Source organism: Chamaea fasciata, unplaced genomic scaffold (assembly GCF_029207755.1).
Source record: "Chamaea fasciata isolate MVZ Bird 193981 ecotype frontalis unplaced genomic scaffold, bChaFas1.0.hap1 SCAF_6, whole genome shotgun sequence".
Classification (NCBI taxonomy): domain Eukaryota; kingdom Metazoa; phylum Chordata; class Aves; order Passeriformes; family Sylviidae; genus Chamaea; species Chamaea fasciata.
The window spans coordinates 37,582,564-37,606,692 of NW_027094091.1; the positions used below are offsets into that span (position 1 = coordinate 37,582,564).

Below are 24,129 nucleotides of genomic sequence, written 5' to 3' on the forward strand. Positions count from 1 at the left end.
GCGGAGCGGAACCGGCCTGGCTGGGAGGGACCCGCGCTCCGGGAGGGAGGCGAGCCGGCGGCCGGGAGGTACCGGAGGGCGCGTGGAACGCGTTCTCCTCCTGCGCCCGTGGCGGGGCGGCAGGCGCAGCCCGCGCCTGGCTCGGGGCGGGGGGGACACGCAGGGACGGCCCGTTGCGGCCGCGCTGCCACCGTGGCACCGGCGGCGCGCGCGCGGGCTGCGCGTCCCGGCGTCCCCCGCGGGCGCGGCCGGCGCCGCTGCCCGCTGCCCGTGCCGAGGGCTCCACCTGCAGCCGGGCCCAGCCGGAGCCCCGCTCAGCCGCGCCGCCGGCACGGACGCAGGAGGGAAGGAGAGAGGCGCCGGGCCGGGCACGGCTGTGGGAACCCCGCTCGCCCTTGCTTAGAGGTGCCCTCCTTAGGCTGTGGGTGGAGACGCGGGGTCACGCGTTAGTTTGCTCTGAAAGAAGAGCAAAGGTGATAGAGCTACCTGCGTGAGCCTGTTGCTCCAAAAATACCTGGTTTTCCCTTCCATTATTTATCCAGGGAACAGCGGGTCATTCCTCCTGCTGCAACATTTTTCCCCCAAGTCACAACTCCAGGGAGCCTGCATGGCGTTTGTGCGTTGAAGCACGAAGTGTACATTAGTGCGGTGCAGACAGGCCCTGTGCCCCTCCTGTGAACGCCCGCTTAACGCACAAGGGCTTTCTCTGCTCCGAGAACTTGCCAGGGAAAGCAGACGCGTGGGTTGGTTGGAGGCACTTGTGAATACTTTGTTAGGGAGAAGGACAGACCGCGTCTGCACGTTCAGGCTCTGTCACAGAAGACCAAAATCATCAACTGTATGTGTTGGTGGTGCCCTGGTACACTTTGTACCGTGTGCTGTTCTGATTATCGCTCATCCAGAGGGGTTTAATAGAGCTCGGTGAGGCCAAGGGTAAGGACTCTTTAGTGAGGTATTGAATAGCTTCCACATGTGTAGGAGTAACTGAATAGACCTGAAAGGGGTTACAGGTGGAGAGTGAAACAGTAAGGGAAAGGTATGAGGAGAAACGCATAGAATTATCTAATCAGAAAGCAAATTAGGAACAAAAGGAAGTACTTTCCCACAAATAATAAAGCTCGTTGCCTCAGGATGAAGACAGTATAATTGGGTTCAAAAAGGATTTATTCAAACGTATGGAAAAAAGATTCATTATCATTGCTTGCATTCTGCCTCTGTCTCCTCAGGAAGTCCCAAAACAGCTGATTGGTTTCTAGAGCTTGCAGACTAAAGGATCATTCTACAGAAGTACTTTCTTTGTGTACTCTGTTCTAAACATCAAAGCTAGCTACTTGAGAATCATTTTGTGTTTCAAAAAGCCTTTTTTTCTTCCTTCAAAAGCAGAAACAAAAAACCCTAGGCTAGCGGTAAAACACAGTCTGACAATATGAAACCAGTGTAAATACAAGTTTCAAATCATACTCAGTAACATTTGGACTGGTGGTGTCCAACACAGATACTTTGCATGGAGTGAGAGCTTGAGGCTAAATGACTTCAGCACAAGAATAGTGGTTGCAAGAACAATATATATAATTACAACCGGCACATCAGCTTTGAGCAGCTGAACGATACATTATAGCCTTTAGGTACATAAATCACGGAATTCTTTAATTGAATAAGAGTTACCATCGCTCCAGTATTGGAATGCTAGATTATGTGCATGGGGTTTTTTTTTTTTAATAGTTCAGAAATATTTAAGAATTAACTTTCATTTGTAGAAATGGTGTCTAGTCTAGTTCAGCTGTTTATTTTGAATAAAAAATGAGTACAAATGGATGAATGAAAACCAAATCACTGATGCTATAATCTGCTATTACAAACTGCTCCAAACAGGTAAAGGCTGTGATGCTTACAAGAGCAGCAGTTACTGTCTTGCTGCACTGGACATGAAGTTGATGGTTTATTTGCAATTTGTGAATTCTTTTGAAGATGGGCAAGGTGTGTGCTGTTTTTGGAGGATCCCGTGGGATAGGCAAAGCCGTTGCAGAGCTCCTGGTGCAGAAGGGCTGCCGCCTGGCCATCATTGCTCGGAATCTGGACGTAGCCCAGGGCACTGCCCGTAGCCTTGGTGGTACGTATGCTGCTGGACAGGTATCTCCTCACTGCTGAGGTGACTTGTGAAAATAGCAAGTCTAAAAACCTCTTGTTGTTTAACTAGATGGGAAGGAAAATGAAGGCTGAGAAGTATTAAAAAAACAGCTGCATTGGTACGATTTTGTTTTCACAACTGTCGTTAACAAAGTAGGTTATCTATTTTATCTGCATGATGGGAATTTTAAGATGAATGGAATTTTTGGGGGTCACAATAGAGGTGATGTGAATTGAGTCATCCTCAGCCCCTGAACAAGCCAGAACTGCGACCAGTCTGCTCATGCTGAACTTCCGATTTCAAAAGGCAAAAAACATAAAACAAGGAATTGTCACATAACTAATAAATACAATACTTGAAAAAGTCTTTATTTAATTGTCTGGGGATTAAATAGGTTCCTGAAATTATAACTAGTTCCACATCTGTTTTGCAACTGAGTTGATACATTCTGAAGAAGGCATATGAATTAAATACAGCTTTTACTGTTTATTTTGACATTATATATATTTCAATACAGCAGGACATCTGGCACTTAGCTGTGATGTATCCAGTGAACAAGAAGTCCAAAAGACTTTTGAGGAGATGCAGAGGAATTTGGGTCCCATTAACTACTTGGTTAATGCAGCTGGGATCAACAGGTTGGTTACTCCTTACAAGACTACAGGTAATTCTGGAGGGAGGCAGCTCATGGGAAGGTGCTCTGGCCCTTTGTGCTTAGTAGAAGTGTTGCTAATGAGCACATCTGAAAACAATAAGTGCTTGCCAATATTTTGCTCCTGATGGCAGTAAAATGCTAACAGATGATACAGCTTTCACTGTAGTTTCTGCATTCTGAGTTAGAGATCCCCCTCTACTCTTCCACATTTTCCCCCAGTATGGTCTAAAAGAGTGCTTGATACCACTCTGCAGAAGAGGCTCTGTGGCCAGAAGCATGGCTAACTTGCATTTTGCTGTAGTTCTTGCGCTGTTGTCATTTTGAATGCTTGAATGTACGGAAACACACACCCCCCCCCCCCCCCTTAATATTCTGTCGAACAGTCTATGAGTAAACATGATCAGGGGGTTGTTCAGTCAATTCTTTGGGTTTTTTTGGTTGGTTTGTCAGGGACGGTTTGTTACTGAGAACCAAGACTGAAGATATGATAGCCCAGATTCACACTAACCTTTTGGGAGCAATGTTGACATGCAAAGCTGCTGTAAAGGTCATGATTCAACAACAGGGAGGTGCTATTGTCAATATAGGTAAGTTGCTTGTGTAAGCCAGTGGAGTTCTGTGTACTAGTCTTCTAGAAATATTTAGCAGGTATAACACACTACATTACTTGTTACAATTCACTTATTTTCCTTGTATTTAGACATTCTGTATTTAGCATTTCTTTGTGAATGCTTATTCTTTTGTGTAATTTCAGCAACTTCTAGATAGCTTTTTTCAGTAATAAACACCTTAGAGTTTATATTTTATTGAAAAAAAGAACCTTGCTATTCTTAACCATTTCTTTCAACATCTAAATCTGCCAGCTGCTGGCTGTTAACTAAGAATTGATAGGTACAGTCAGTTTCTTTCTTTCTTTCTTTATTTAATCTTGGCAAGGATACTTTTTTTTTAGAAAAGTTTTGATTTTACTGTCCTGGTGCCTGTTGGTCCACATAGATACATGGATTGTACAAAAATCACAGCTAATTGGGAGATTTGCTTATCCTAGCAGGCTAAAGTGCATAAAGTTATGCATATTTTACTCTTTCCTTGTGATGTCATTTTTCATTCCAAGTTTAAAACCAAAATGATAAAGCTAGTACAACATTTCAAGTTACCCATTTAATCTTCTCTTTGATGTTTATTTATTTTAGGGAGTATTGTAGGACTGAAAGGCAACTCTGGTCAAAGTGTGTATAGTGCTACCAAAGCAGGATTAGTTGGATTTTCACGCTCTCTTGCTAAAGAAGTAGCAAAAAAGCAAATTCGAGTCAACGTTGTTGCTCCAGGTTCGTTTTTGAGGATTTCCTGCACCCTTGACTGTTGCAATTCATTAAGACTGTGGATATTTCTTGTACTGTGGAAGTAACTTAAGGCAAACTTCTGTTATTTTCTTGGACTTTGTATATAAATATTTTTAATGTCTTTTGGGTCTTTTTTAAGTATAATCCATTTTAGAAAGCTTTCAGTCTTTTTAAGGGAATACTGAGAAATTTGGAAGAGTGAGTCTACCCATTCCTCTCTCCATAATAGCCTTTTTTTTTTTTTTTTAATTGTTTCTTTTTCAAAACTTGCTGTCCCTGCATATGGATGGGTTAGATTTAGTTCGAGACAGAGAGCTACCCTTGTCTCCAACTGGAGAATTTTGTTTGTTATTAGGGAAACATGGCAGACCATGAGAAAGCTGTCATAAAAGCACCCCTGTCTCCCTGTAGTAAAAGGAGGGAGTCCTGAAAGTTATTTCTGTGAATAAAGGCTGTGATTCATAAGATGATCTAGTTCAAGCAAACTGCCACCCTTAAGGAAAAATCCCTTCTGTATTTTCTGAATTTTTCCACTCATAACTGTGTACACTGCTGCTCACCTTCTACTATTTCTGATGCCTTTCAGAATTCTACATGAACGTGTTCAGCTTCTGAACTAGGCAGGAAAAATACTTTAATTCTTTAGTGAGTTGAGCAGCTCATCCACAGCCATCATAAAGGGGCAGAGTTTTACAGTAGAAAGCACTTTCCCTTCTTGATGGCAGCTAGAAAGCAGGTAAGATCAGCTTTTTATAAAGCTGCAGCTTGTGTGTAGAGTTGTGCAGCAGTGGGAATGCCAAATCTCAGATAATGGAAAATTGTAAAAAAGGTCCTTCAGAAATCAAGGTCAATGTCCAGTCAAGAAGTATTCTTCAAAGGAGTGCTCTAATAGAAACTATGCAAGCACTGCCATAAGTTCTAAAATATAATGCAAACATTTTAAAGTCTGAGAGGGTTTCTTGCCAGACATTTTGTGCTCGTGTTTTAATTGAGAACATTTTGGTGAGATGAGTATGTTTTGTCTGCCAGAAAAGTGATACTAAATATAGTTTTTGGACTGAATTTTTGTTACCCTTTCTTGTATGGTTGTTTGGTTTTGTTTGGGTTTTTCAAATGCATTTTGATTATTGTGTCACTGCTTCAAAAATGGAAAGGTATTTTATTAGTTAGATAAAAAAGTGGTCTTGGCCATCAGATGATGTGGGCTGCTTTGGGAGGCTTTGAAGAGTGGTAGCTGGTGCTGAATCCTGATAATAGATTTCACTTTGTAAGATTCAGTGGGAAATCCACTAGATAAATTTAGTTGAAGGTTTGATAACTCCTGATATATCTCTCTGCTCTTAGGCTTTATTCGCACAGAGATGACAGCTCATTTGGAAGAAGATCAGTTGAAGAAAGCAATTCTCCTCGGAAGATTTGGAGAGCCTCATGAAGTTGCACAAGCCGTTGTCTTTCTTCTAGAATGCCCATATGTAACAGGGAGTGTTCTGGTTGTAGATGGAGGTTTGCAGCTTATGACCTAAGTACTCACTTGAATAAATGACTGCTTTAATGTCATGATGGCAATATATACATATATACTAAATAAAGGGAGAGGGTTGGAAATTGTTTGAAGATTGATGTACATAATTGACTTGGTCTTATTTAGTCAGAGGAGAAATTGGGCAGCAGTGAAGTGCAGTGTGTGTGTTTAGCTGCCTGAAAGAGTCTGTTTGGTATTACAAAGTCTGTGTATGAAACAATTTGAAAAAGATCTGGTTTTGATACGGTGACAGCTTTAATAATGTGCTGATACATTTTTAAAGCACTGTATTTTTATAAACTCCTGTTTTCTAATTTGGGATAGAATGAGATTTTATTTGAATTATGTTACACAAAGGTTAATAAAGTGCAGAGACACGTTTATTGGGTGGCAGGTATGATTGCATCAAGTTTTTCAAGTAAGGCACAGATTGTAAACTGCGTCGTTTTGCATTCTTATCAGTTAGTGCCTACAAAGTAGCAAGGAGTTTCCTTTGAGCTTTGTTTGTACCTAACACTACAAAGCTAGGAACTTCCAGATCTCCAGCATACCTGAATTAAATCTTTGGAAGCTTTAATTATATGCAGTGTGTTTTTGTAAAGACAAAGCCTACTTGGTTCCATCCCTGAATGTATGTACAGCACTCACTCAATCCAGTGGCTCTTGTGTGGGCCCATCAAAGGGCTGCTCGAGCGCTGGAGCTGCTAATCCTGTCATATTCTCAGCTTGAGCTGCACACACACTGCTGAACACAGCAGCTGCAGACCTTGCTGTGTAAGATACTTAGCAAGGACTCAGTAGGTGTTGAGAACATGTATCACTTCCAGACCATGAGGTTAAGGCGTTTTGTGTTTTGCTCTGTATCTTCATGAACACTCAGTTCAGCTGTTATGTTGAGGCTCCCTCAAATGTATGTATAGTCAATAAAATAGCCATTTATTTTATTCAAAGCAACTTTTGAAGCAGAGTAATTATATTATAAATGTAAATGATTCTGAGTGTTCCTGTCTTGCTGAAAACTTACCAAATGTTTGACCTCAGGCTTTTCTATTGAGCTCAAGTAATTTTTCATAATTTATGTTTTTATTATCTCTGAAGAAAACTATGAATGTGGTTCAGGATCTTCACTTCTTAGCTCTGTTGTTCATTGCATCATGATCCAGATGTTGATTCAGCTTTTGAAATTACTTCCCATCTTGGCACATACCACAGTACAGAAAGAAGAGATCTCACTGATGATAACTGAGCCTTTAAAGTTGAAGATTCTCTTCATTTGTGCAGCTGAGAAATTTTGTCTTTGTGCCAGACGACAGTGCATGTTCAAGCTTCTTGCAGGTATGTATTGAGAAATAATACAAGGAGTACTATCATGTATGATCAGGAGGTTTTACAGTTGGTTGTGCTACTCACTCTGGAATATAAAATACCACTAGAAGTAATCCTTCCAGGAGTCCTTATCTTCCTGTAATCACTGTTATGTGTCATATGTGTCTTTCCTCCAAATATCTAAGTGCTAATTATGTTTTTCCTTGATAGAAGGAGTTGGCCAGAGAATGTGTGAATTTTTTCCAAGGGCACTAAAGGTGAGGAAGGACAGCTGGTACATTTTCACTAGTCAAGTAGGAATATGTCAGTGACTTGGCTGCTGCCCATACCCGTCCTTGGTATTTTACAAACAAACCCTGTGTGACATATCTTGACCAAAAGCCAAACCTAAGAAACTAGAAATCATTTTCTTTTAGTGAGTTCTGACCCTAATTATTATCCTTTTTTTTTTTTTTTTTGGTAAGGGGGCTGTTAAATAAGTTATTAGCAGTGGAACTTTTAGTTTACATTTGCAATTAGAACCTGAAATAATGTGAAATAATGTCAGAAGAATCTCAGCATGCCGCAGAGTAATTTCTTTAAAGTTCCAGAATATACTATGTTTTTATTATTGCTGTTGCCATAGGGCCAGACTGAAGCGTTGGTAGCTTTAAATCATACTTTTAAAAAGCCTTTCCCCCCTCTTTTCTTCGAACTGGTAAATTGGAACTGAAAACTGGTTAACATGATCCTGTCTTGCCTGGTGTGATGTCCCGGACAGGGGAAGTAGGGAATGTGCACGGTAGGGATCAGATCAGGTGTGTGTCTCCTTAGAAGACTTTGGTACCTCCAGCAGTTTGTGGCTGGGATGTTTGAACCCACCAAGGGGTAGCTCTGAGAAGCCTGAAGCATTAAAAACAGCCTTCTGGTGCTCTTTCTCTTTTGCTTTTGAATTTGTAGACCTCTGTCTTATCCTGCCTGCCTTAGCCGTGTCTGTTTTGTACTGACGAGTCATATTTCTTTTAATTGCACATTGCTGGAGAGCTCTTTTGTATCTTTGTTGTACTTTGCTTTGCTTTTCCATTTTCTCAAGGAAGGAGCAACTGGTAGAACTTCTTGCCGAATTCACTGTGGATCTATTTAAAAAAATTAAATTGTTTTATATTTTGTTTTATATTGTTTTCAAAAATGATGCCTAAGTGTTTTGCTTTTTCCTAACCTTTGCACTTATATTTTCAGAACAATAACTCAGTCCCAAATAATTAATGGTCAACTTGGAGTCTATTTCCGTATATATATACAAAAGTCTGAATTTTTGTATTTTTTTTCAGAATGAATTGTTTTCAAATATCTACAGACAGTTTAGTTTGCTGGTTTTAACACCTATTTCCTCAGTGAAATGGTTCTGCAGTTTTTAAATTCCTTAATCCCACTGTTACTTTGAGTAACTTAGTGTTACTGGAATACACTTTTGCATTCAGAAATTGCTGTTTCAGAATCCTTAGAAATAGGTTGTGCTTTGCCTGCCCCAGCAGAGGAACCAAGGTGCTCTGTTGGCACTGCACATCCTTAGGAAAGAACAACTGCTGATTCATGCCCTTTGTCTTCTATCTTTAAACAATTTACTGATATGACAACTTCTTTTGGCAGCACAGCATCTTTAATAGTTTTTGGCAAGGGAATGTGTCAGATGGCTTTTAGAATTTCAAGCATGCACCATTATTAGATCTCTGTACTCTCATCTCTTTTAAGTTCTTCTTTAGAAGAACTCTAAAATGTTTATCAAACATGACTTTCCTTTACAAAAGCAACTGTGTATGTTTATCCTGTTGCTTTCTTGGTTTTAGAACAGTTTCTGGCACTTTGCTGTGTAGAGAAAAATATAGTTAGTCTTTAGTTCCCTTGATCCCTCTGGAATCACTTCTTGAAAAGCAAGTGGTCCTTCCACGCACTAAAATCACAAAAACTTGCCGTCACTTTTGCCAGCTTCCAGTCACTTGATAATGAGGCAGGTTTCACTCAGAAGTTTCACACTGCAGTTACTTGGTTTCTTTTAGAACTGGGGAGTGATAGTCCCCATCTTCCTCCATTTGTCCCTCTTTCCTCTGTAACTTCTCCTGATGTTTTGCCCTGAGGATTAAAACCTTCAACAAGTTCCCTGTGAAGGTTCTCCTCAAGTTCCTGCATGGTACCAAAAACTGGTCATAGGGATTTGTTCAGAGTCTGGGGATTTTTTTTCCTCAGTGGTCTTTCCTTCCCTGACCACTTTGCTTTTTACTTCGATCATCTGCTTGCCTTCCTCAGGCACAGCTCCTGTTCCTGAGGTGCTGGTCACTGTCAGTCCTCTTTTGCAGATTATTCCTCTGCACTCTGATTTGGCTGTAAATGTTACATTCAGTGACTGATTCCATTTGACTTCTAAAGCTAGACTGTTGGTTTTACAAAGGTTAATGTTGAAATGTTAGGAGCTTCCCCCTCCCCACAAAAATAAGGTTAATTTGAGGTGCGTATTTAAAGTTGTCGTACTGAAGTTCAGTACATTCAATCTTAGTGTTGTCATTGGGCACTGCAGCTTAATTTTGACTTGTTTTTTGGCTTCATTTTAATATTTTCTTATTATATATTGCTTCTTTTTTGTGGAAGTCTGTGGTAGTGAACTTCTGTCTTTATTGATAAACTTGGTCAGTCGACTTGCAGAAATAAAAGTCACCATTAAAAAATCACTTTTGGAAAATAACATTTTGGCTCAGGCCTTGTACGGTCGGGGTGACCACAGCCAGAGCTGGGTGGCCCTGATCAGCTGCATGAAAAAGAATACATTAAAAAAGTCATCTTGGCCTCTTCAGTGTGACATTTATCCAACATACTCGTGATTGCTGCCTGTCATCACAGTTACATTGCTGGCTTAGATATCTCAGATGTCATAGCTATGGCTGCCATCTTAATGCTGTGGGTACCAATACTGTCCAGTAACAGAGTTTACCTTGCTAGGTTTGGAAATTCAGCATTTCATTGGATGATTTAATATATTGATGTTTACCTTTATGAATCTTCTATATAGTTTGTCTCAATATCTTACTTTTTTATCTTCTGTCATATTTCTAGTATGTTTTGTCACTGTCCTTGATTAAAAGCAGACATTTGGGCTTTACATCTTGTGCTGCTGGCATTTACGCCAGGCTGTATATAAATGTTTGGGGGGTTTATGCATGTGGCTGTTTGCAAGTCAGACTGTGCACTTCACATGCACAAATTACTTAGAATCATTTCTCAATCAAATTTGGAAAACTTCAGTCCACTATCTTATTAGAAATGCATCGTTTCTGTGATTCTATTCCTCATGGAAGTGGTAGAATGTGCTCTTACCATCTGATGTTTCTTCACCCGCTATGTTGCTTGAAACTCTCCTATAATCTCTTCTATACCAGGATCTTTCTGCATTTTATTTCTCTTTAGGAATTGATTATTTTATGGATTCTCACTACTTCATGTTTCTGCAGTTTCTAAAGAATCTGTCGTCCTCTTCCTCCAATTGTTTTTTCATTCATGCGTTGAACCCTCTCCTCATCCACCTAGTTTTGGAAGCATTTAAAGAAGGCTTCAGTGCAAGTCTGGTCTTTAACTTACTCTATGTTTTATTCCAGATCTTTTCTCTCGCTCCACCCCATGTCCCTGGTTTCTACATGGCCTTTCACTACCACCACAGAATTTCTAGAGACACTATCAAGGCATGTTTTGAGGGTGGCTGCTTTTGCAGCTTTCATTTAATTCAGTCCTCTTATACAACAACCCTCTTTCTGACTCACCTATAATTATTGCTTTGAGTTTTTACTCTGCTGGTTTCTTGCTTCAGAGAGGATATTCTTGCTAAAAGAAGGTTTTGTACTGCATTATTTACTCATTTCTGTGATCTGCCTTGTCACTGCCAAGTTAGGGAACCTAAAATTGTTCTTCTGTTGGCTTTGAGTTTGATTCAGTTCAGAGTTCATAGGTAGTGTGATTTGCATGTTCTGGAGTTTGAATCACATTGTAGACCTAGAAAGAATTGTTTTGTATGTCTTCTCTGCATTGTTGTAATGTTTGGGAAGATGATGGATTACTCTTTTTTTCATCTTTTGTACAAGGTAGGTCATTGGAGCCTTACTTCTGCTATTCTCTAAAGAAGTCTGTTTGTAACTTAGAATTTGCTGTCGTGAACTTACTGTCTAACACAGTCTTCTCTTGCTCTTGAGGCATCTGTTGCAATTGATGGGTTAGATGGGGCTCTGAGCAACCTAGTCGAGTGGGAGGTGTCCCTGCCCATGGCAGAAGGCTTGAACTAGATAATCTTTAGGGTTCCTTCCAACCCAAGCCATCCGTGATTCTGTGATTATTGTCAGTAAAAGTTTGTAGCAGGACATATAAAATGTTCATGAGGTGGTTTTGGTTTGGGATTTTTTAACATATTACAGCTGTGTGAAGGAGCTCTGGTGGGGAACAGCTTTTGCAGACTGTGGTAACAGATGTATATGATGTTGGCTGAGTTGGTGCATGCTGAGTGAGTTCAGGTTGTATCCCGTGAAGACATTTCACTGTGGCCTCCTGAGGGCAGTCTATCCTAAGGCATTATTGTATTGGCAATGACTTGGTGAGTAAACCTGTATTGTTTTAGAGAAGTGGAGTTGCTTGTGTAGATGCAAAGCTGATGGCTGGCATCCCTGTTACTGGTTTTGTGAAATCCAGTTCCATATATCCTGAGCAGCTGGGATTGTAAGGCATGACTTCTAAAGATGGAAAGGATTTCCTACTGAGATCAGGGAAATTTGGAGAGAAAGTGGGTATCTAAATCCCAGCCTGCAAAATCTCTTCGTTACATTATTACTTACAGTTAAAACATACATTGCAATGATTATTTATTGCTGTAAGACAAATTTTCCTACTTTGATGTGTTGCACGGTGTGAAGTTGTATTGCGTGACCCTGAAATGTATATTGCCTGTTGCAATTATGTGACTTTTTTTCTGGAAGAACAGTGTAGTTCATTTAAGTAAAACTCTTCAAGGCCAGGTGCGCCCACTTGATTCACTTAATCAGTGTTTGAAAAGGCCGGTCAAGTGTTATTGTGGAGAGAAGCGATTGGGTGTGCTTAGTGCCTGAAGAAGTAAGAACTCTGCTAAGTCCCAAGTTATATTTAATTTTCACATACACATTGTGTTCAATTTCAGATCATATGCTAAAGGCTCCTTTTTGCTGTAGATGTCTGTTAGTAAAAAATGCTACCTGTAGCTTGCCAGACATCTTTGGATCAGCATGACTATAACCACAACTATTCTGGTATTTTTATGTTAACAGGTCATGTCTGTTAAGGTCTGGGATGTGATTTGTTCATTGTAGGTAACAAAATTGCCAGTTTGAGTATGTTGGTATCAAATGCAGTGAGACAACACCCAAGTGAAAGCCACCAAAGCTTATTTGGTATCATTACACACCCATTAGGGCAGTGTCAGTGGGAGTGTGGGGGGCAGATGTCACTGAACAAATGAAGTTGTGTGGATGTTCCTCAGCATTTCCCAGGCTGCTGGCTGATGGTACTGAGGGGCCCTTGCATGTGTAGCATGCTGATGGGTTTGAAATTGCTGCATGATTTTGATCAATTTGATTAACTGCAGATATGCTTATTTGGTAACTGAGTATATGATATTGCTAAAGCTTGTTAGTGAAGCAGTTTGACGTTTTGTGAATTCTAACTTGCAGATCTCCCAGCTCGGTATTTCTAATGTGGAGTGCACTAAACTGCATGTTCCAGCTCTGTGCTGGAGGCTGTGCTGTCAACACCTGGATTCCAATGACCTGTTAAAAGCCCTCAGCTGCAGTGTTTGAATTCTGCTCCTCTGAATATGACCTTTTATCCTACTTTTTCAGCTAGTTGGTAAATTTCTACTGCAAACTTCTCGCAACTTCAGAGAAAAAATACAGTAATTTCTCATGTTTTGTTTAAATGTCTTGTATGATTTTTGATGGTGAATTGTCCCTGCCAGCAGCAGACTGGAACTGAATACATTCTCTGCAGGCTCTTGTAGCTCTGTTGTTGGAATGCATCTTTAGAACAGAGAGCAGCTGTAATTTTATAGTTCACCATAATTTTCAGGACACCAACATGGAAATGTCCTTAATTTGCAAGAGATTACAGGTGCATTGCCTGTTGTCTTCTTTTCAGCACCTTCTGCAGTAGCTCAGAATGGTCCTGTCTGTCAGTCTGGGTTTTGTACCCTCAGTTCTCTACAAATACTTTGTGATGTCTGGGCCAAGAGTTGCCCAAAAAAAGCTAGACAATATGTTTCCCTGAAACTGTGTTGTTAAACACACAGGAGAAAAGTCCTACCATAATCCATTTGGTGTGGTGAGATTTGTAGAGCTCCTTCTCTAAGTGTTGTAATCATTTTGTGCACTGGCCATGTATTGTTATTTTTTTCTGCCTTTTTCTTCTGCAGCTGTTTCTGGACCATTTATGCTACTACAGAACTAGAAAGTGATAGCAGTTACAAGACTCGGCCAGTCCCCAGGGTTACCTGTTACACTGCAGTTGTTTTATAAAGCTCAAAATTTCTCCTTCTGGGTGGTGTTGAACTGGAGTTCATCTGTATGGCTGCTGAAGTCATTGCTGTACAGGTACTGCTGCGCATTGTCTGGCTTTGTGCTAGAGACGTGACTGAGCTTTATGTTCCAAACACATTTTTATTGGAGATGCAGTGCAGTATTAGATAATTTTATGCTTTAATCACTTCTGTTAGAGAATGCGAAGTGGCTTAATTTAGAGTTGCAAGCTTTAAGATAAGTGAAAGAATACTGTGTGCTGTCTGGAATACATTGTAAATTCCTTGGGGCAGGAACTGCGTTTCCATCTGCCTGATGTGTTTTATGTGCACATATTTCTGTTCAAACAGAAAATCTGTGCAGAGGGAAGGCTGTGTCTTTTAGTTCAGGAGAATGAGATAAATGTCAGGAAATTCTACCCCTTGCATGTCCATTTAAATGGTGAGGGAGGGAATTGGCCAACATGCATAATCCAAGCAGGCATTTCTAGTCCACACATGAATTTCTCTAGAGTGCATGGTGTGGGTTTGACAGCTGGGTCATGCAGTCAGAGCATGCAGCTCTTCCCCTCAGCATCATGGCATATTGGATAATGTGAGCTCATGAAGTACTTACATATGAAATTTGTTTGGGCTACTTTGCAGAGGTGAGGATGTAGCAGTCCAGACATGGAGGATCAAGGCATTTCTTAGCATACACCCCTAAGTGAATTAAAATAGACTTTGAAAGTGGTGATACAGAAAGAAACAATGATTTATAAGCTGGGGTTTCAAGCTGGACTGGTTTTGATCCCCAACCACCAGTTAGCTGTGATGGAAGCAAATTGTGCATGTTAACTAATTGTTGCTGTTGCCTTAAAGCTGTAGGATAAAGGCACTGTGTGCTAAGGTACACCATCAGCTGGAACAGCCTTCCTTCGTGGATGTGGAATTTTGCACCTCACTGTTGGTATTCTTGACAGAGGTTTCTGTTGTCATCCTGAGTGTTGCTGCATTGAGTCTTTGATTGCTGAGAAAATGCTTGGACTGATCAGCTTCCGAAATAATTTGAAATCTGAACTGGTAGTCTTGCAAAAAGTCAAGGCTCCTTTTTATAGTTGTAAAAAATGACAAAAGTACACTCTCAGGTCACACTATCTATCTTTGGACTATGTGGAAGATAAAACTTTTGAAAGTTACTTTGATGCTTCCAAGAATTTTTGCTTTTTGGCTTGAGAAATTCATTTGCTTGTGCCAGGCTTCTATCTCTGATTCTGTAAGCCCAAACAGTCCCAGTAACTAAGTAACAGCACAGCTGAATGTTTTCATAAAAACAATGTTGCTGCTTAGAGATGTGATTTACTACTTAAGTGTGTCTGTACCTATATACAGAGGCAAAAAGTGATGATGACTTCATCTTCAACAGGCTCAAAAAGCAGTCTGTTTTTTAGTCCCCAAGCCAAAGCCAAATGTACTGTGAGCAGACTCAACTCCAGTGACTTCAGTTGCAGTATCGCCATTAATGTCAGTGCTCACTTAATTGCTGACATAAGCCTGTTTATAGTGATCAATGCTTGAAATGTATACCCCCCCTCCCGGTCAAAAAAAGGATAATCTTGCATTTTTCCTGGTATCTTTACACTGAAAAAAGGAGAAATTAGTTAATAGTCAGGATTCTGTAAGTAAATCTGACTTTTTTTTTTTAAATTTGGTATTTTCTTGTTATCAGTCAACTTAAATGAACTTAACAGTGCTCAGACTATGCCTTCAGTTGTGATGACATTTTGCAATTACTAGAAATACAAAACAGACCTGCATATTTTCTAACCTATTTTAAAAAAAGGTATCTTCCAGTTCTTCTATTTGGCGAAAGTTTCTCAGAATTTATGAGTAATGTTCCTCTGTTCTGTTCAAACAAGATTCCAGGTCACAAGCAGACTATTCTGATAAAATCTAGTAGTTTTTAGATGTTGCATATACGCCTCATTTAATCTGTATTGATAATATTTAAGATTTCCAAATCCTACAATTGAATGCTTGTACCGGAACAGTTATTAATCTTTACCAGAAGGAAAACTTTCTATTCGTGTAATATTTATTGATGTTAAACCCACATTATATCAGCACAACAGTTCAAAGTAATGATAATACATTTTTATAAATACAAATAAAAGGTGGCAAAATAACGCTAGTGAAGCTAAACAAAAACTAAATTAGCATGTCACAGTTGAGGAAAATTTGGCAAAAGATATGACATACTTCTAGAATAAAATCAGATTATTCCCACCTGGCAGACTATGACGTTAATCTAGATTAACCATCCCCAGTACTAGGCATATCCTGCACCAAAATAGTACTACCTTGTGTGCTAAAGTTTATTAGTCACTAAAAACAAAACAAACTTTGTGTACTTACAAAGCAATACACGTATAGCAGTAATGCAATATATGGTGTACACAATTACAAAATTAAAAAAAAAAAAACCAAACAAACCCCTAAGTACAGGACTTCTGAATAAATGAACTGAGATAAAAGATTTCAACACTTTTATTATAAATAATGAAAGATACCATATATGTGCTTCATATAAGGAATACAGTGTTTTCCTTTCCTAGCAAAGTATCGTAGCTCGTACCATCTAACACTCATTTTCCTTGTCAGGCCTAGTAATTCTTCCATCCATTCTCCTTCCCTCCCCTTCAACTGAAATTCATTTGGTTCTAATTTAAAACTACCTAGTCAGGTGTGACTTAAGTGGGGCTCCACTTCCAAGCGGATTTGCCTTGCATTCTGTAAGCAGCCTTCAGGCTTTTCACCTATGGTGCACAGACTCTACCCCTCAAAAGAGTTGACGTTTGCCTGCAGTCAGGAGAAGGAAAAAATAAAATCTACCAGAGACATGTTAAGAAGAAAAAACAAAAAGCAAATCGGATTTTTTTGCCTATCTTCATTTTCTACTTCTTCAGGTTTGCAAACCTATGACCTGTGGTGTATACTTTCCACTTAAATCTGTATTGCAGTTTCAACCCATTTTTCACTTACTATACATTTCTAAAATCCTCATACATATTACACAAGCTTTAAACAGTCAAACATCCCATACATACACTCCCTAGTTTTCAGTTCACCTTACAATTTCAGAGTCCTGAATGGGAGTATTACAAGGTTTTCTGCTGTCCAAAATCCAGAGTTCCAACCTCTTGCCCAGTCCCCCTCCCACCCCTTGCAGTAACTCACTGCAGTGGTTTATACTATCAGCATTTTTTCCCATCTAGTTACCAATGTGTAATCTGGAGTAGATTGTTATTATGTGTCAACTCTTCTTTGTTGTCCCACAGAAGTAAAATTACTTCTGCTCAGACTCCATTTCTATATGTCTGTAAATAAGTCTCCTCCGAGATGGCAAAAAGAAAAAACACAAATGAATTGAAAGTTAGGGTGTTGTTGATGTCCATACTAACAGCACTGAAAGAAAGATTTCTTTTCATTGTTGCATGGAAAGCAGTTTGCAGAGATACAGCATTTGCTTACATTTCTTTTCCTTGTGCCTTCCTGTTTTATTCTTATAATATTGCACTTGTTCATCGTAGCTGTCAGAATGTGTAGCCGTTTTAGAACTGTTGATAACCCTAGAAGAAAACATCTTGCACCGTTAAGATTGTGTAGCATCTACTTACTGCTTATGAAGGTTATTTTGTGAAGAATCTTTCTCTCGGATGCATTTTGGCCTCTCTGAAAAGGATTATGAAGCAACATCGGTTAAGGAACTGGTGAGTGTGATTTGTTGTGCAATGTGTACATTTCTATTTATAATCTATCTATTCTTCTAATTTGGTATAATGAATAAGGAATATATGGTTACTGTGTTTGTTGTTTATCTTTTGTACATGAAGGTGTCTGCCCTTGCATAAAGTGACATAGGAGTATCATTGGTCAAGGCAATGGCTTTCAGTGTTTCTGCTTTGAAAGAAAATGATGGAAGTGGCAGGTGAATCTACAGGTCATCACTCTCTACCAGGCCAGGCTGCATTGTCAGGTGCACGGGATTTGCCTCAGGCTGGAAAGCTGCTTTGATGTCTAGTCCTTGGTCACAGAGAGCAGCGTATCGGCTGGCTGAGGGCCGCACCTTCTTTGGCTTGGTCTGCTGAGGGGGTTGTTGCCACTGAGCTGGAGAATAAAAAGGAAAGAAAAAGTGTTAGCCTTCCTGAGCTGTGCACCTACATGTGCCAGATGCTAAGTCAACCCTTTGTGAAGGAGATGGTGGTTTCTGAGAAGCAGAAAACCATTACATCAAGGTAAATTTGTTTAATTTCTTGGCTTTTGTTTTTTGGGTTTTTTTCCTCAGCATCTAGTTTCACCTTCAAATGTGGTAAGTAAATAAAACGGTCTGTGTTACTTTTTGGCACTGTTTTCTACATTTCCTTGTGCCACTGAGAAGGTTGACAGCAAGGAGGTTGTTTCTGTGCACTCCTATTATAGTAACAGGCCTCTTCTAGAGTTAGTTGTTGCATATAAAAGGAAATAATCTGGCTGCCATTGCCACCCCTTGTACGCTGAAGAATGCTGAGCCAAATCTCTAATTCACAATTCCCACTTCCAGCACCACCCCAGAAATCATCCTTTATCAGTCTCTCCCCTTCCCTCTCTCCCTTAATTCTTGCTATGAGACTGGTAAGAGATACTTCTTTAAGAAAACATTCACTATGTATGGGGCTGCTTTGGAACAAACTGAGTAATTAAGCAGAAAGCCGTAAAAACATCTACTACACTTTTGGTAGCTGTCACAGGTGTATTACAGACTACTGTACAAAAGAATACAAAAGGTTAGGGAAGTGCCAGCAAAACCAAAATAATAATGATCAACAAAAATCATCTGATCATGCTGTTATCTGTTGTTAATTAGCTATATTTAATGTACTAAGCAAAAACAGAAAGCATGCAAGCTTGTTTTGCTTTAGTGTCTGAAAGATGGTGAAATATACTTTGACAGAGCATTTGTTGTCTTGAAGTGGATGTTTACTATTGAGGAGAAACTATAAACAAAAGAAAGAGAGACCAATGTAAACCATTCTGTGAACAACCCAAAACTTACAGAACTTTTGGGGGGAGCTTATAGGGAAGCTTATATAACTTACAGAGCTTTTGGGGGGATTGATATGATGAGGAAAATGGAAGCCACTTACTGTAAACATCCAACCTGGCAGTGCAAGACACAATCCCAGCCTCATTCTTAGCTGAAACAGTGTACCAGCCAGCATCCTCCTTTGTAGCTCCCTGAATAAGCAGGCAAATGTAGCCGTAGTTATCCTGGTGCATGCTAATCAAAAGAAAAGTAGAAAATTACTATTTGAATCACAAACTAGGCTATTTTAAAATGGCATTATAAACCTACCCAATCTTAGTTACAGATTGATTATAGTCTAACTTGAACTAAAATTTTAATTAAAATGGAACTTCCTCTGAAATTAGCAAGTAGAAAATAAAGCCTTGAGTATGCTTGATAATTTGGCAGTTTATTATCCTGTATTGAAAACTAAGAAGAAAAAACACATGAAGTAATTTTTCTTTCACAATTATGGATTAAGACATCTGGAGTAGCAGGAACACCAGATCTTACCCAGACATTTTGTGGAAAGGATAAAGAAACTCAAGGATGATCTTAAAATATAAAATACTGAATCTTAGTTGCTTAACTGCAGAACAGAATTATGAATCAGAGTTTCTGCTGAAAAGCGCAGAGTGTTCCTTTGGAACCTTGATTTTCACTAGCAAATTTCTGTAGTCTTGATTCAGGAAGAGTAAAACTTGTTCTCCTCTTGTTTAGAGTGCAAAGGTAATTGTCTAAGTCTAGTGATGGAGAACAAGTAATATTTTATTTCTGCTTCAGCCACCAGGCTGGCTGCAAGTTTGAGTAAATGTCATAAATTATTACAGTCACTAGTTAATATTTATGAGATGCCCTTTACACAAAGTGTTGGTGTGACCTTTAGATTTTTATTTGTTTTACAGCATAGATCATCGTTGAAGTTACACATGGGGAGATAATTTTAAGTCTAACCTCACTCGGTCAGTGTTGTACGTGAGTGACTCATTCTCTTTCTTCCAAAATATCTGAGGAGATGGCTCCCCTGAGATTCGACACTCCAGTCGCACTGGGAATCCCTCAGTCACACCTGTGTTTTGTAGCTTCTCTATAAACACAGGTGCTTTTTGTATTTCCTTAGCTGTGAAAAAAAAATTGCAGTTATGTTGACATTTGTCTATGAAAACATAGTTTTTCTTTCAGCAGTGTACTAAAAACAATTATGAAAGACCTAAGTGGCAGGAAACATATGTGTTGTCTTCATTAATCATGAAGTTCAGTCCTCGTTCCTCTGAAGAAAACAGTCCCATCATTATTTTAATAGGGGGAAAAGTGAGTGCTAAAAAGCTGATTCTTTCCTAAAATAATTGAAATGTAGAGGATGACAACTAGATAAACTAGCTGCACTGTGCTTGGTAAAAAGTGCTCCTCCATATTCCATAAAAGCACGGATTTCCAACTGAAGAAGGAACTGCTCTACCAGAAGTCTGCAGTGGCATTAGTCTGATGTGCCGTGAAATGCACAAGGCATTCCCACAGGCTGCCCAAGGGTAGATGTGGGTCCGCACAGATTGTCATTACAAAGAAACATCCAGAGAAATAGTCTGGTTTGTGGCCTCAAGGCCAGCAGCCTCCTTTTCTTAACTGTGGACAGACATTACATGCCAGTCAACTTATGCCACAACATAACATGAATAGCTCACCTATAAATATACCATACTTCTGTTACTGCCAGGTTTCCTTTTCTTACCCTCCACCCCTCAACGTGTCATTTGACATCATTCATGTTTCCTTTTTACATGCTGTCCTGGCAGTGCTCAGTCTTGAAAGCTGGGCACGAAGATGTTACCTGCAACAGTGAGCTCCAGGCTGAATGAATTTTCACCGGCTCGATTGCTGGCAATGCACGTGTAGATTCCAGCATCTCTGGATGTGACCGGTTCTATGATCAAGGAGTGCACGCCGTTCTCACGCACCAGCATTTTGTGAGAGCTGTCAGGGCGAATTGGTCTGCCATTAAGTTGCCAGCTTAAGTCTGGAGTTGGTAATCCACTAACCTTGAGTGTGAAGAGAACAGGGGGAAATTGTTTTCGCCACATGAAACACTGGAGGAGTCCTGACTTGTTACTTCAGGGAAGTTTGGTTTGGTTTGCTACTGCAAGTGTACCAAAAGATTTAAAGATCCAATTCTGTCCTGATTTACACACTGAGCCAGCTGTATTCATTTACTTACTTTCTGGCCAACTCCCTGAATTCCATGATGTCTTATGGGCGAGACTGAAAAAAGATCAGCGTGTAGATAGGCTAGAAGCTAAATAACAATACATTGCAAAACAAAGGGCAGGGTGACACCTTTTGTCTTTTTCATTGTTTGCTCTTCAGGTGGAATGAGAAGATACTCCTTTCTACTTCTTGTTGGAAAACTTGCAGACAAAAACATGAGAGCTGACTAACTACTGACCTCCAAAGTTGCATTCCACTGAGGTGTGCCCTAGTGACAGCACCACCTGCACTAGTTAATGCTTGGTCTGTGTGGACAAGTCCAGCACACTTTGAAAGCCGTGCCACTTGCTGTGGGAGTTTGCTTCAGAGCAAACAGCTTCTCCCAAATAGGTCAGCATAAAGTAAACAGAAGTCACCCAAGCCTGAATTATTTCTGCTCAGCAGTCACAAATCAGGTTTATACTGTTTGAAACTTATAAACGGGGGTTCAAAACTCAAGTAGTAAAAGGACTTAAAATGTAGAAACACATTGACTTTATAGTGTGTTCTGCTTCCCTCCACACCCCATGTAGCTGAATTCTATAAATCAGTTTACTGTGAACTCTTAAGATTTGCCCAAAGCACTTTCATTGGAGGGGAGGCAAACTTTTATTGTCCACTTACTCATTCACAAGCAATGAGATTAATTACTCTACTAACAGGCACCGAAACTGCCAATAGGCAAAACTGCTTTGAAAAGAAACCAATGTGGTTTTTGAGTCAGCTGATGTTATCAAAAGGTTGCTGCTACCCTTTGCATGACACTTGCCTTGCAGTCCATCCTGCATAGTTTTCCTTCTTGAACAGTCAGGTCTCCAGGAGCCTGCAGAAAATGAGGCCGGAAGAATCGTTCCTGAATTGGTTCATTTTCATCACCACTGTCCCTTGATCGAGATCGTGGTCTTAAAATAACATGAAATAAAGGTAAATTATTTCTTTTTCTCTGCTAAGTCAAAAGAACCATAATCACTTATAAGACTGCTTTGAATTTTAAACCACTTCTTTGACCTATACCGTCATCACCCCATATTTAATCACCCCACACATGCACTGGTAGCATTTGGCCCGGACTGAGTTAATTACAACACTGCAATTATTGAATTACTTTCTTTTAATTCACATGTTGTGAGAAACTATGACCTGTAAAACAATATTGCTACAGAATAATAGCTTTTAGTATTAACGAATTTTATGAATGATAGTATTTTTACTTTGTTTAGTCTTTAAATCACTGAAATACAAATAAAAGAAGTTGGCAGGTCTTGGCATGTAGCTTCAGTTCCCCATTTCTAGTGTCCTGTGTATTTAATCCCCTCACTCCTGCTGATTACATCAGAAAGTATATGGATTACACTTCATTAATCATTGTTTTCTTTTAGCAAATAACAGCAGCTAAAAGCTAACTCATCTCAATTGAAAAGACACCCTTCACATCAGACTTATCTTCTCTTGTTCTGCACTAGTAAAGACTGTACAGAAAATTCTATGTATTGAATTGCTGTGGATATATTTCTTTCTCATTTAACAGGTTTTTTGTATGGGATACTCTTGAATATTTTCAATGCCACCAAAATGTGGAATTGAAACAATGAGAATTTCAATTGTAAGCAATAGGGAGAATAACTTTGGTTGCTAGTTTAGGGGTTTTCTTAAATAAAGGTACCATAAACAGTTTGATAAATAATAAAAAGGAAAGAAAAAGAACTCCCATACACAGTACAAATCACTTTAATCTTCCATGGTATCATTTAATCCATTTTCAGCATTGGCTATTCTTGCCTGTTAATTTAATCCATCAAATCTTTTTCTAAGTGGTTTGTCATTTAACTAGATTTTTGTTTCCATTGAAATTAGATTATTCCATTTGTGTGATTTAGTAATCAAAGAATCTTGAAACAAAATTTTATATCCATTTTTGTCCTTGCCTGATCAGCTCCAGTGGGTTTCATTCTGGAGGCAGCTGCTGCCTACAGTTAACATCCTGTGTGAAGAAGAGGAGCTACTCAAATATCCTCCAAAGACCACTTTTATCAATGACACACTACAGCAAAGTTCTCTTTTCTGACTTCCATGTTCTGTTAACTTTTGCCAGTGTTTCTGTTTTGGCTGCAGTTTGCAGTGTCCATGCTGCAGTATAGGTGCCTGTATGCATTTTCTACTGCCCAAGGTCATTTCTCCAGGTTAAAATAATTCACAACAAAAAAGAGCCTAAAACCCTCAATGGTTACATTTGGAAAACAAGATGCTGTACTACTGCATGGAACATAAACACTCCAGCTGCACGCTCTGCTCCACTGAGACTGCAGTTAATTAGAGTTGCTTGAATTTGATTTATTTTGCCCTGCTTTTTGTTGCCCTTTCCTCTGCTATTGCTGTGTTTGAACTGGCCAGGCATCACCTGTGCTATGATATTCTCTCTTATTAATAGTTCAATGTTGATTTTTTAATGATCATCACAGTTTTCTGACAGCTGTTACTAAAGGCAAATGGAGGGGCTGGGGAGGCTTGTGTAGATATCCAGTCCATGCTGCTTAATAATGTAGGACTGGATACCAAAATGGGAAACACAGACTGACATCCCTGCACACACTAAGAGCTCATGTAACTCTTCAGGTGCCTAAATCCATGTCTGAAGCAAAATCCATGGTTTTTGCCACTTGAACATGTCTAAAGCTACTTCAGTAGGTCCAACACTGCAGCTCATAAGCAACTCTGAGCTTTAGCTGGTGAGCTCCTGATCAGTTTTGGTGACATAGATGTCTCGTGCAGGTGATCAGATGGCTGATCAGATGGCATGAAGATGGAGAGCAGTAAGGAAAAAGTGTACTGAAACTGTTTGGTAATGAGTTCTGCAAGACCAACTAGAAATGATGGTATCTACTCAAGTGAGTGCTGCACAGTGCAACTTGAGCAAAATCTGCCACCACATTATTGATAAGGATCCTGTTGATAAGATGCCAACAAAGTACAAGTAACTGGTGCTTCGTAAGGTTTTGCAAAGCTGAGCCAAACAGGTGAACTGGCACCTCGGGAGTGTGAAAGCCACCATCTCATTGCTGCAGCTGCAGGAAAAGGCAGCACTGGCCAAAACTGGGAAGTGTGTGTAGATGGAATTTATGCTAAATAAAATGGAAAACAAGTTAAGGATTTGTGAACACAGATGTTGCATTTCTTTTTACCTCTTTGTAAATTTCCCCTAAAATCACAGACTCTTTTTAAAGCCTTTGTCTTGAGAGGTGAAACTAGGGTCATTTCAGTTCTAAAACATTTTGTGGTTTTAA

At 39.6% G+C, this 24,129-nt stretch overlaps 2 protein-coding genes and 1 long non-coding RNA gene across 5 annotated transcripts in view; 2 read left to right on the forward strand and 1 right to left on the reverse strand.

The window, feature by feature from the left end:
* Window positions 1-6,621, forward strand: CBR4 (carbonyl reductase 4). Of its 2 annotated transcripts, none has more exons than XM_066184981.1 (6): window positions 1-68; window positions 1,969-2,110; window positions 2,646-2,766; window positions 3,234-3,370; window positions 3,977-4,111; window positions 5,471-6,621. In XM_066184981.1, the coding sequence occupies exons 2-6, from the start codon at window positions 1,969-1,971 to the stop codon at window positions 5,647-5,649; spliced, it is 714 nt and encodes a 237-aa protein (XP_066041078.1). In that variant the 5' UTR covers window positions 1-68; the 3' UTR covers window positions 5,650-6,621. The 2 variants fall into 2 exon arrangements, with proteins under 2 accessions (XP_066041078.1, XP_066041079.1); XM_066184982.1 differs by lacking the exon at window positions 1-68 and adding an exon at window positions 387-405.
* An 8,954-nt stretch (window positions 6,622-15,575) lies between these two features.
* Window positions 15,576-24,129, reverse strand: part of PALLD (palladin, cytoskeletal associated protein) — a 182,429-nt gene continuing 173,875 nt past the window's right edge. For both annotated transcript variants that reach the window (XM_066186016.1, XM_066186015.1), the window contains 5 exons: window positions 21,618-21,750; window positions 20,436-20,643; window positions 19,562-19,727; window positions 18,687-18,820; window positions 15,576-17,670 (listed from right to left, as the gene is read on the reverse strand). In XM_066186016.1, coding sequence (XP_066042113.1) covers window positions 17,498-17,670; window positions 18,687-18,820; window positions 19,562-19,727; window positions 20,436-20,643; window positions 21,618-21,750 — 814 coding nt within the window. In that variant the 3' untranslated portion in view covers window positions 15,576-17,497. The remainder of the gene's footprint in view (window positions 17,671-18,686; window positions 18,821-19,561; window positions 19,728-20,435; window positions 20,644-21,617; window positions 21,751-24,129) is intronic.
* LOC136291195 (uncharacterized) lies at window positions 21,690-23,992 on the forward strand. Its single transcript, XR_010721456.1, has 2 exons — window positions 21,690-21,772; window positions 23,618-23,992. It is a non-coding gene; the product is annotated as an uncharacterized lncRNA (long non-coding RNA).

Bases quoted from the DNA above. Each gene is read 5' to 3' on its own strand.
- CBR4 (XM_066184981.1), top strand. From the start codon at position 1,969: ATGGGCAAGGTGTGTGCTGTTTTTGGAGGATCCCGTGGGATAGGCAAA. The intron at 2,111-2,645 runs GTACGTATGCTG...ATTTCAATACAG, and splicing joins CACTGCCCGTAGCCTTGGTG to CAGGACATCTGGCACTTAGC. The intron at 2,767-3,233 runs GTTGGTTACTCC...TTGGTTTGTCAG, and splicing joins AATGCAGCTGGGATCAACAG to GGACGGTTTGTTACTGAGAA.